This window comes from Pan paniscus, chromosome 14, assembly GCF_029289425.2.
Source record: "Pan paniscus chromosome 14, NHGRI_mPanPan1-v2.0_pri, whole genome shotgun sequence".
Taxonomy (NCBI): Eukaryota; Metazoa; Chordata; class Mammalia; order Primates; family Hominidae; genus Pan; species Pan paniscus.
The window spans coordinates 35475391-35487736 of record NC_073263.2 but is presented as its reverse complement, the minus strand read 5'-3'; the positions used below and the strand labels follow the sequence as shown (position 1 = coordinate 35487736).

The 12346-nt window shown below is 39.4% G+C and overlaps 1 protein-coding gene across 3 annotated transcripts in view; it reads left to right on the top strand.

The window, feature by feature from the left end:
- The window catches only part of DCLK1 (doublecortin like kinase 1), a 354866-nt gene that overhangs the window by 167815 nt on the left and 174705 nt on the right, over positions 1–12346 (top strand). For all 3 annotated transcript variants that reach the window (XM_034936574.4, XM_034936575.4, XM_034936576.3), the window contains exon 4: positions 8770–8869. In XM_034936574.4, the coding sequence (XP_034792465.1) occupies positions 8770–8869 (100 nt within the window). The remainder of the gene's footprint in view (positions 1–8769; positions 8870–12346) is intronic.

The following is a 12346-nucleotide window of genomic DNA, read 5'->3' as shown; positions in this document are numbered from 1 at the left end:
CTTGGTCACCCTTAATCTTGAACACTCATCTTAAGGTAATTGATTTAGGTTAGCTTCTGGGTTCAGACCAGAGTTTATTTGTATCCTCTCCAAAGAAACTACTGTGTCACAGTTTTTGTTTTCTTGGACTATCCTTTAATTCCTTAAGTGAAAGAGGGGCAAGTAGGTGAGCTATTCTAAAAAGGAGGTAGACAACAGTAAAGGATCTCTTAGTGAGAGAAACCAGAGGAATAGGACTGATGTGGTATTAACTTGGCAAAAGACCAGGATTGGAAACCTTCTGAGTAAACTCTATTCTTCATACCTCTCTTTCCCAGATATTTAAGTTTAGTATTCTATTCTTAAATAATAGCCCCAAATCACTCAGACAGATGGTCACTCAGAGACCTACCTACTATGCCTTACTAGTATCAGCACTGACAGCAGTAGCTGCTCATCCCTGGTGTTCTCTGTAAGCCAGGCATGGAACTGATTACTCTACATACATTATCTCATCGAACCCGCATGAAACCCTACAGGGTAAGCATTGGTAGGTCCATTTTACATATGAGGAAACTGAGGCTTGAATATGTTAAATAGTTGTCCAAAGTCACACATCTATTAGGTGGCCAAGCCAAGGCACCTGGTCAATATTTGTTACTAGGGTGTCATTTTACACTTTGCTCTAGTCTGAACGTTTGTATCCCCCCAAATTCCTATGTTGACATCCTAACCTCCAAGGCGATAGTATTAGGAGGCGGGCCTTTGGGAGGTGATTAGGCCATTAGGTTACAAGGGCATCATCCTCATGAATAGAATCAGGGCTCTTATTAGAGGCCCCAGAGAGGTCCCTTGTCCCTTCCACCTCGTGAGGCTAAAGGGAGAAAGCAGGCCCTCACCAGACACCAGATCATCTGGTGCCTCGATCTTGAACTTCCAGCCTCTGGGCTGTGAGACACAAATGCCTGCTGTTTACAAGCCACCCAGTCTAGGATATTTTTGTTATAGCAGCCTGAATGGACTAAGAGACACATTTTTAAAAAGAGAATGAAATGTTAGCATTAAAAAAAAACAGGATAGATAATAAAAGATGAATCATTTAGAATAGGTTGCAGTCTGCTTAGGTGTGTCTGAGTCCATGAAAGATGGTGATCCATGCATAAAGGGTGCATTCCTGGGTCAGAGGGTATGTTCAACAGAAGGCTGCAATAGCTGATGTCCATGTCAACTACAGCAGCTGAGAACACATCCAAGGAAGGAATACACTTTCAATTCCATAATTGACTTTTTCTGATTGACCCAGCGAATCAAATTGCTACCATTTCAAAGGAGAACTTTTCCTTTTTCTATTTCTTTAAGCATCAGCCTGTTAGTTTGAGTGTTATCTCCTAGGCTATTCTGAATTTCAACAGTATTATCCATTTAAAAAAAAAAAAGTCTTAGAGCTTCATGTTTTAAACTTGTAAAGAGTACTTTGAGGATCTTTATTTTCTTCTTTCTGTTAAACTAATTTATTTTTTATTCACATATTTTCCTCTGGCCAAGATCCAGAGATTCTTTAAAGAATTTTTTATTAGAAGCTTCTAGCCATAAGAACTAGAGTAAAATAAATTATCACTTTCATAAATTTATCATCAAAGAATGAAAACAAAAATGTAAAGAAGGGATGGAGAATGTGTTTTATGACAATAACATAACACACTTCTAATATTTGGCTATAAAACTGATTGTGAACATATTTTAGAACCAGAAACATATGGAATTACATGATTATAGGACAGAAAAATTCACAGTGGTTGACTTATAATATCATGTGGCATAAAAATGTTCATTGCTAAGAATGGAGAGGAGAAGCCAAGTATGGAATGAAATTGGAAGAGGAACCTCCTCTCAATTTAGTTTTGGCAGGACGAGGAGCCCCATATGTGCCAAGTTTTAACTGAAAGCTAATTATAATGGTCACATTACGAATTGTGCAGAAAGAGGAAGGTTGTTGACTTGGCACCTTAGATACATAGGTAACTAGATTTTTTTTTAAAAAAAGCAGTGTAAGCATTCCTTTTTGGTAAAGAGCATCTCATTAAAATGTTAGCTACAGAACGTTTAAGCCTGCCATCTTTAACTGGTATTAAGAAGTTTAAGAAATTACAAATGAAGTATTTTAAAGAAAAAGAAAGTTAAAACAGAAATAATGTGCCATACTCGATAATTCCAATAGATGGAATGAATTTATTCGTTTTTACTTCTGTGATGGTTTATTCTCTTGCTTAAAATATATTATTTAAATGGATGACAGCAAAATATTTTGGTGTCTCTGATACAATGGAAAACACCTGATAAAGACACAATGACTTCTGTGGCTTCAAATGCACCCAGGGCTGCAGAGATATCCCGTTTCGTTTGAAGAGGGCGCTCTTGTAAAGAAAATATCCTTGCCTAGGCCCTGCTGAGAAACTGGCCCAGCTCCCTGAAGTCAGCGTCACCATGGAGATCTTATTCCAGTGAGGGGGAATGGATTCCACGGTCCTGCTTTGGAAATGTGTAAACAGCAGATGCTTTTATTGCCTTTGTTTGAATCTCTGCCCTTGCAGAGCAACACAGGCCGGAAGCTCAGAGGAGAGGAAGTCCATATTTGTCTGTAGCGTTTTGTTTCCTCGTAAGCAGCTTAGTCTCTTGGGACGACTGTGCGTAATGACAAGTTAATGGAAAAGATATGAATTCAGATTTCACATAAAGAGAGTCAGAAAAAGGAATATGTCTTCCTTGAGCCAAAGGAATAATTCAAACTTCCTTCTTTTAAAAAGGGGGGTTTATTAGACACCGTTTTTATTATATACTATTAATATACAATATATGTGGTAACTATTGATCATAATGATTTTATCAGCTGAAATTTATAATATGCAAATGTGAGGGTGCATGATAGACTCATTTTCCTACAGCTTGGTAGTTAACAGCCTGCATTTGAGTTCTAAGTGACCTCCGTTGAAATTCCTACTGATTTTCTGATTAACCTGGCTGGATTTTTCATCTGTAAAATGGGGATACTAATACCAATAAATTATTGTCAAATAGAGTTTGTCTCCTTCAGAGTTGAAAGCATTCAGTGTTATCATGTATATTGAAGATGAAATGTAGTAATGTATACAGAACTATTCCTGTTGGTACATCACACCAAAAAGAGTATTTTCATATTTATTTTATCTTTATCATATAATTACTGTGGTAAAGCATATTAGAACCAATACAGTAACTGATAAGCAAGAGAATTTAAGTCACTCATCCAAGTTCATGCAACAGTTATAGGCAATATGGGCTCAGAACCCAGGTATCCTGACCCTCGTTCAAGGACTTTTCCCAGCACATCTGGCAATTATAATCACCCATGTTTTTTGAGGTATTGTGGGTATGGCATAATGCTAAGCACCATCACATAGACTCTCATGCAATAAATGGACTGTTTTTCATTGGAGTTAAAAAAAATTCAACATTGGAGTTAGATTTCCGTATAATAACCAAAGCACTAAGTAAAAACTGAAAATTAGTCAACAGAATATTAAGTGTCATGTACTATAAACAGATTACCTGGCTTATGAATTGCATATATTACACATATAGTATCTTTTGCAGTGGAGATATTTCAACAGAGAGCAGTTTTCTCAGAGGAATAAAAATCTCTGGTTGTCACGAAACTAGAAGTTGGTGACAGATCTCAAGAGGCCCTGAGTTAAGACAGTGGTCCCTAGCACATTTGTTATATCAGGTGAATATGCTTACAAATGACTTTTCACAGCATCATTCTGTGGAAGCCTAATGGAAGTCAGTGGTATAAACCGTGTCCCACCTTTGTGTTAGCAGCTTCTACCAGCTTTCCACCCATTCTCTGATGCTAATTCAAAGTGTGTCTTTCTTTCATCAAAGTAAAGATACTGATAGAATCCTTATTCCCAAAGCAAGAATAGGCACGCGTTTGCTACATTTTCTTCAAATCAACTTAGAAAAGAAGCATGTTGGTATAAAACTTAGGAGGTACATACTGTGTGTTTGCTTTTTTAAACATTTTTTCCATTTATATTACGTATGCACTCGATTTATACTTATTTAGAAGTAAAAATACATTTGGGCTAATAAAAAAAGCTAAACTTTATTGAGGACTTATTCTCTTTGGATTCATCGTCTTAACTCATCTTGAAACAACTGATATGATAAACCGAGACACAAAGAGATTAACATCCAAGTGGAAGTGCTGGGTTAACTCAGAAGCTGGGCTCTGTTGATAGTGCTGTGCTCTTAGGGAACAGCTTAAGCAGACATCTCCATGGTGCCAAAAGAAATGGCACCTAACGCGAGACACTGCCTTTGCTCTGACTGAAGCTAGGATCTACAGAAACAGGACTCATTTCAAGATAGCTGATGGAGGTTTCCTGATTTGCGCAAGTCAGTGATGGTGGCAGAGCAAGAGCTGGAGTGATATCACCTGTCTCCAGCTTTTGACAAAACCACTAGAAGGTAATGTAAGTCATTCTCGGCTGAATTACTGATTTGCAACAGGAATTATTTGGATCATAAGTCTGTAAACATATACTAGAAAAGAAGAGGTGATGGATAAGGGCAGCCATATTCTCAAGACCTAGCCCAGTGACTGGCAAATAATGGGCACTCAGTAAACATGTATTGATCAATGGGTAGAGGTTCAGAGCAGGGATGAGTCACTTTGGATTAGAGTGGATAGAGAAGGTAGGGCTTGAATCTGCAACTGAGCTATAGGCTATAGGAGGGATTCGAACAGGCAAAGAGTAAGAAAGCATACTAGATAGAAAAAACAAACAAACAAACACATAGGAAAGAACAAGCCCTTTTTCAAGAAAAACAGGTAAAGCAGATAAATTGAAACATTTTTCAGGTTAGGACATAGTTCTTCCATCCGTCCATCTATCCATATCATCCATCCATCCATCCATCCATCCATCCATCCATGCATCCATCCATTAATCCATCCATCGTCCATCCATCCAACAAATGCTTATTTAAGTATCAGGCACCATGTCACAACTAAAAAAACCGGAAGCTTGAAAGGTAGGTTGGGGTCAGATTTTGAGGCATCTGGAATGCCAAGCTCAGAAAGATGAACTTTAACTTGAGGATAGTAAGCCATGGATGGCTTTCTGAGCCATGGAGAGAGATATTGAAAATTTGTGAAGGAAGAGTAGACTGACAGAATTAAACAGGATGGATTAAACAGAAAGGCGGTAGGGCTGAGAAAATCCACTAGAGTAAAATGCCAGGGTCCACAAGCAGGAGGACGAGCCCTGGACTGACTTGGTGCTGGGAGTAAAGGAGAGGAGGGTGGGAGAAAGGCCTGGGTTTGAAAGTTATTGCAGGGGCAGAATCTCTGACCGTAGTGAAACCACAGAGAAGAGCAGGCTCTGACAACGTCAACTCTCCTGGGAGGTACAGGAGCATGGAGGTGGAACAGAAAAGCTTGGAAAGGTGCTTCTCCACAGGTTGGACATCTCTCTTTTCTCAAACTTGATACTTCTGCCTTTGTGTCTGCCCTGTATCTAATCATGATGAATGCTTCTAACATCTGACACCTACTGAGCAATGAATTCATGGCAGAGAGGCCAATTGTCACTATCCCTTTGTAACAAGAAGCATGTTTTTCATCCATAAAACGAATCTTTTAAAAAACTGGTAACTACACTGAATCTTTAGGACACCAGGTTTCGAAAGGAGTAACACTGCATAGATAAATAAAATCAGATTATTGTGCGAAACACTGGTTTTCAATTCCTCCACCTTTTTATAATTCCTTAATATCAGAATGTACAGTAATGCCTCAAGGAAAATTCTCAATGTACATTTGTCTAAAGAAGGGGGTTATAAATCTCCCTCTGTTAGTCTTTCTTGTTAGTTGGAATACATTACAGCTACCTCTGTATCAATGATAATACATGAGCGCGTGGATAATTGAAGTGCATTGAAGTGCACAGATTATCCTAAATTCATCTGTATTATAACCTTGTGTTTAAGTCTCCTTTGCTATCAACTCTTTAAGAAGACTTCTAGCAAGGAGCAGTTTTATAAAGTTGAATTTGATCTACTGACCATACCTACCTTTTCCAATGGGAAGTTGTGAGCAGGAAAGTGGTTACATGATTTCGAACAGAAAGCACAGAAAACATCAGAGTTTCTGTTAGTTCAACAAATTCTCTCATTTCAATCACTGAAAAGTGAGAGGTAAATGAATGCATGTTGCTTGGCACTGAGGTGACTTGCCCCTGCCTTTTTGTGCTGGGTGATGACAGTTACTTTTCTCTAACAATCATTGCATTCCTTTTATATTCTTGGAGTCTCAGTGTTGGAAAGAACATCAAAATTTCATCACGTTTCATTTCCCGCTTGCCAAAAAAAAAAAAAAACTGCCCAAGATGGATCATTGTTTGTTCTGTTCTTTAAGTCTCAGACTTGGAGAATGGTCATCAGTAAACTGATGGAAGAGCATTGGCTAGCAACCTGCTTAAAACCTGTTGTAGTTTTGATGATGGTTATTTTTCCACATAGAAGTGGCGTGAAATATGCACACACCAATGAGTAGGATGTGGTTAGCAATCAGATGTTCTCAAATGCAAATGGTGGGAGTGGGAATGTGTTTCCTTTAAAAATCAATATTTTTCATCTATCGGAGATACATCATGAGAATGTTTGATGTAGAGTAGGCCCATCATAAATGTCTGAGTGAGTAAATTAGTTGGCAGTGAAATATTTATCAGCTGCAGAAGCATGGCCGCCTAGGAGCAGAGTGGATAACTGTTCTGTCTTTCCCGTGCTCCCAGAGATCTTTTCACCTATGGCTGTCAGCCCACTTCCAAAGGGCACTCTGAGGAACAGTATCTGTCTGCATGATGCTGTGTGAGAAAAAAGTTCTGGAATCAAATAAGTTTGGGAAATACTGGATTTTTCTATCTCTTCTCTGACATCATGGTGTACATTAGAACATTAAGGGTTTTGAGAATTTGGAAACAAATATTTTCCAAATCTGTTTGGCTTTAGAACTCTCTTTTGCACAGAACGTATTAATCATCCACGCTTTAGGAGATACTGCTTTTTTGGGTTAATTGTTCACATTTGGGTGGAGATCATGACTTCTTCATTTCTGCCAGATGCTGATTGGAACATGGTAGGCATTCAGTAAATACTTTCTGTAAATGAAATGTAAAATGAAAATGGCCATAGGGGGTTGATTGAGATGATGCTAGAAGAAGCTATGGTGTCATGAAGGTAAAGATGAACAGGATTGGGTTGGAGTCAGAGAGAGGAGTGAAATGGAGGGTGGGTTCTGAATTCAAATGGTTTGCTTTTAAACCAAGTAGAACATCAGAGCTTCTGACATCTCTCTTGAAGCCCTTCAGTTTATCTTCCTCAGTGATTACAGCCTCCCTCTTAAATCCCCTGTGTTTTTAAGCTTTCATGGGCAGACTAAACACTGACAACCATGGATAGTACCTCATTCGTGCTTAATGTTGATTATCAGACTGTTATGGAAATTCCATTTTAAAAACTTCAGCCAAGTGATTATTTAGAAATGAGACATTATTTGGAAAGACAGTCTAAAGCCCACACATCATTGCATTTGGGGACTCTAAATAATGCTGCGTTCTCTCAACTTACTATTCTATGTCTTACAGCACATGTAATGTGTCAGAGTAGCATTCCCAGGGACTGACAAAAAAGCAGAACTCCAGAGGTGCCCACAGAGGAAACTGCAGACAAGTCAGAGAGGAGCGCATTATAAACACAGGGCCAAACAATCGAGCACTCCAGAGAGGCTTGTCTCTGGTCCTCAAATATCCAGGAGAAAATGCTATTACAACATCTATTTCATACAGCTCTGAATGGGTGCCTGCAACTGGCCGTCTTATGATTCGTCCAAGTTGTCAAAGGAAATTGAAAATAGTTAAAAATCAGCAGTGTTCCTAGTGTTGGTATTACACATAATGTGAACAAAATATTACATAGTCTATCCAAAGACAGAGAGCAAGATGCTTGAAAATTATTCATTTTGATCACATTTACTTGCAAAAATGACATTTAGCTTTCTTAAAGTTCTCATTGGAGAGTAAGTCAAGTAAATATCAAAAGGTTGCCTTAAAATTTGCCTTTTGCATGGCAAGAAGAAGTTGGGTGGCCTGGGAGTTTTAGAGTTTGGCAGAGCTTGGGTGGTGGGCATACACTTACCATAATCTCTCTAAGCCTAAGCAATAGCTTAATTTATTTATTATTATTTTTAAAAGAGTTTCGTTTTTCTTTCAACTAGAGGTAGAATGGGTTTAAAGGAGGTGATGTTCATATCATGAGAGAAGTATTTTTCTTTGGTGATTATCATGTGTATATGACGGCATCAATTACTAAACATATTTGTTGTTAAAACCATATGCTGACTTGTGTTGCTATCAAAGAGTATTACATTCCGAAGAGGAAAGGGGCACTGCACCTACTCTATTATGGAAACAAAGGGCTCTTACCTCAGAGCCTGTTGATATATCAAGTAATAAATGTGACAGTTACTGGTTCTATTTTCCTTATCCTGTTTTCCTGCAGAACTGAAATGGAACATGTTTCTTACTAGTAACAGATGCTCGAACCCCTCTTTTGAAATTCCTCTGTGGAAGCTGCCCTGTTGATTCCATTAGGTGGGAAGGGGCTTTATGCAGATGTCTGCTCGTGGGGTTGCATTGTTGTAATTGCTGTTCTACCACCCTTGCTGAGTGCCATGCTTTTCTCTTGTAGGTGATGTGCCTTCAGGACTTTTTTGGTGATGATGACATTTTTATTGCATGTGGACCGGAGAAGTTCCGTTACCAGGATGATTTCTTGCTAGATGAAAGTGGTAAGGAAAAAAAAAGTTCAAAACCAGGGGAAATTTGAGACAGCTTTCGAAAATGAGCTGCACCAGGCCAAGATTATGTCAACTCCAAAGCTACCAAATCAGTTTCAGATCCTCACCCAGCGTGTCTTTTCCATATCTTGGATTTCTTTGATTTTTTTTTTTAAATATGGAAAACAGATGAAATGAGAATTGGAAAAGTTAAATCATTTAGAAGAATAAGTAACTAATGTCTAATTTATAACCACTTAATAATTAAATTGATGTTATGTAGAAAATGATGGTGTGGAATTCTACATTTTTAATTTTTTTTTCACGGTTTTTAGCTGAGGGATTTGTCATCATAAAATAATTTAGGATGTTTCTAGGCTCAGCTTTCAGGTGGCTTCCTTTAATTCCTAACCAGGCAAGTGGTTTGCTTTCCCTTTTTCCTTTAAATACTGTAGAATTCATGTGTCATTAGCATCTGTGAGGTATCAGAAAAGAGAAGTTAGCTTCCTTCCATTAACAAACGAAATCTGCTACTCTGTAATAGATAAAGAGGGGATGGTTATAAAGAGGGAAATACATGTCTTAGGAAATGAATGTGAAATGTTGTGGCTTTAAGAATGATATTTTTGATACTATTAATCATCTGAGAATCTTAGCACTATCACAGGTAAGATTATTCTACCAAACAAAGATTATTGTAGCCCTTCTTTGATAATGTTACTCTAATTTAATTATGGGAGTATTGCATATTTACTGACAACCCAAATTCTGCGTAGTTGGAAATGCTTTTTGAAATGATAATGAATTTTTTGCTTAGATGAATGCAGAAAAACAAATCAGTGAGCTTTTGAAATAGTGGCTGAGCAACACTTGAGCATTAACAATAATGGGAAAAGTGATGTGGTCACTTGACTTGACTTGACTTTCACCTGTTCTACACAGGAGTGGTCTCACTCCAACACTGCAGATGTGTGTTAATGCATAGCATCTATATTATACACATATATACATATTATCAGTTGTATGCATTTAGGAACTACAATTCTTTCATTTAAAAATGACTTAGAGGATGGGCATGGTGGCTCACACCTGTAACCCCAGCACTTTGGGAGGCCAAGGTGGGCAGACCATTTGAGCTTAGGAGTTTGAGACTAGTCTGGGCAACATGGCGAAACCCTGTCTCTACAAAAATTAGCTGGGTATGGTGGTGCACGCCTGCAGTCCTAGCTGTTCAGGAGGCTGAGATAGACAGATCATCTAAGCCCAGGGAAGTCAAGGGTGCAGTGAGCCCTGATTGTGCCACTGTATTTGGTCTGGGCGATAGAGCAAGACCCTGTCCCCCCAAAAAATGACTTAGAGTGTGTAGGGAGGGATAAGAATTTTTAAAATTGCCCCTTTCTCATGAAAACTTCAGATGCCCAATAAGAATATAAATAGATGTGTCATTTGAAGAGATTTATTTTGGTTCAAGGACCATAACTAGACAAGTGGTTTGGCATCCCTTTTTCTCTAAATAAGTTGACTCAAATACATTCCATCTTTATTTCTGACCTACGTGCCCTTTGAGGCACAGATTTTTGTAAATATATCACAAGTATAGTGTCCTCAGGGAAGGTCCCCCCCACGCCACCATTTTAAGAACAGCTTTGCCATTGTGTAGAACAGTTGAAAGTCAAGAGTCAGACAGAAGAGTTGACAGCACGGTTTTGAGAAAAATAAACTGCCCTAACTTTCCATTTAAAGAAAATAGCTGCTTGTGATAGAATGGTTTGGCAGACCAGATGCATTCTGAAATGAAAGTCTGTTTGTTGCTTTGATATAGAAAACAGCCTGTCAAACTCGACCTGGAATACATGTCTTTTTCAAACCAGCAAGCAGAGTTGGCCACAGCTTCCAAACTCTGGGGTCTCTATCTAGGCCCCAGATGGACTTGGGACCCCTTCTCCCTGCTGGCCAGGCTGGGTGAGCTCACACAGCTGGGCTTCCCCTCCGCAATAGCCAATGCGCTCTCCACCCAGGATGCCGCAGCTACTCCCATGCACCTGCTATGACCAGCAGGTAGACTTTCTGAGAAGTACAACAGGAAAATGCCAGAAATTCCATAATGAAGTAGGTGCACTGCCCCTTTCCTCTTGCTATTTCCCCCTTAGAATTATTTCTCAATGCCCACAGGCTGGGTGCAGTGGCTCCCGCCTGTAAACCCAGGACTTTGGGAGGCCGAGGTGGGCAGATCACCTGAGGTTGGGAGTTCGAGACCAGCCTGACCAACATGGAGAAACCCCATCTCTACTAAAAATACAAAATTAGCCAGGCATGGTGGTGCATGCCTGTAATCCCAGCTACTCAGGAGGCTTAGGCAGGAGAATGGTTGAGCCTGGGAGGCGGAGGTTGCGGTGAACCGAGATCACACCATTGCACTCCAGCCTGGGTAACAAGAGCAAAACTCTGTCTCAAATAAATAAATAAATAAAAGAATAAAAAAGAATGCACACAGATTATATACGGAGATATGCACACAAGGGCTCACATGCAAACACACACACACACACACCCCAGGACACCTTCTCCATCTTTTGTGGTTTGACCTTCTGAAGGACCACTTCAAACTACTTAGCTGAGAACTTCACATCCCTTCCCTGGATGAATAATACCCTAACCCTTTCTTGGTGTGAAATACATTTGCTGAGTAACGATGTCCTCCCCCATTCCAAAAGAAACACATGGATATGGAAGGAAAGGGGCTCAAATAGAAAAACGATCTAAATTGAGATTTTACTTCCTTGGATGAACTTACCCCGAGACTAAATTCACACATTGACAACTGCAATTTTCCTGTTGCTTGTACAGCATGTTCTAGCGCTAATGTATTAACATTTGAATCTTTTTTTAAGTGCTCCGAGCATGATTTAGCCCAGCTTATCTGTACTTGCTAAGTGGTATTTGCACATCGATGCTTCATTTGGCCTTTTCCATAGTAGCTTCCTTAAAGGGGTGTCAGCGGTGGGTACAGACATCTTCAGAATTACTACTCTTGCCTTGCGCAGGGCTGTGCTTCATTTAAGGCGCCAAGAAGTGGCCTTTTGCCACAAGGCGGCACTTTTATTTTAACTTTCCAAATTAACCTGGCTCCCAGTGAGTTCAGGATTTAGCAATAATACATCCCTCTAATTACTGCTAGGAAATCTCCTAAGGATGTCTCTTAAGGTCCATCCTTGGAGGAGATTTGCCATTGCAGATGAGTATTTCAGATTAATATAGGAAACTGCCAGGGAGACTCCTTCCTCCCCTAAGTTTGCACATTCGGAAAATAACACCTTCCTTGTTCTGGTTCAGAATGTAACCATTTTAGCGATATCGTCATCAGTCAGTAGAATCTTAGCACCTTGGAGATGGTGGCTAGAGCACTATAGATAGAGACAAGCAGAGAGGCCAGCAGATCCTTCCCTTGCTGTCTAATTTAGAATGATGAAACAGAGGCAGGGAAAATGT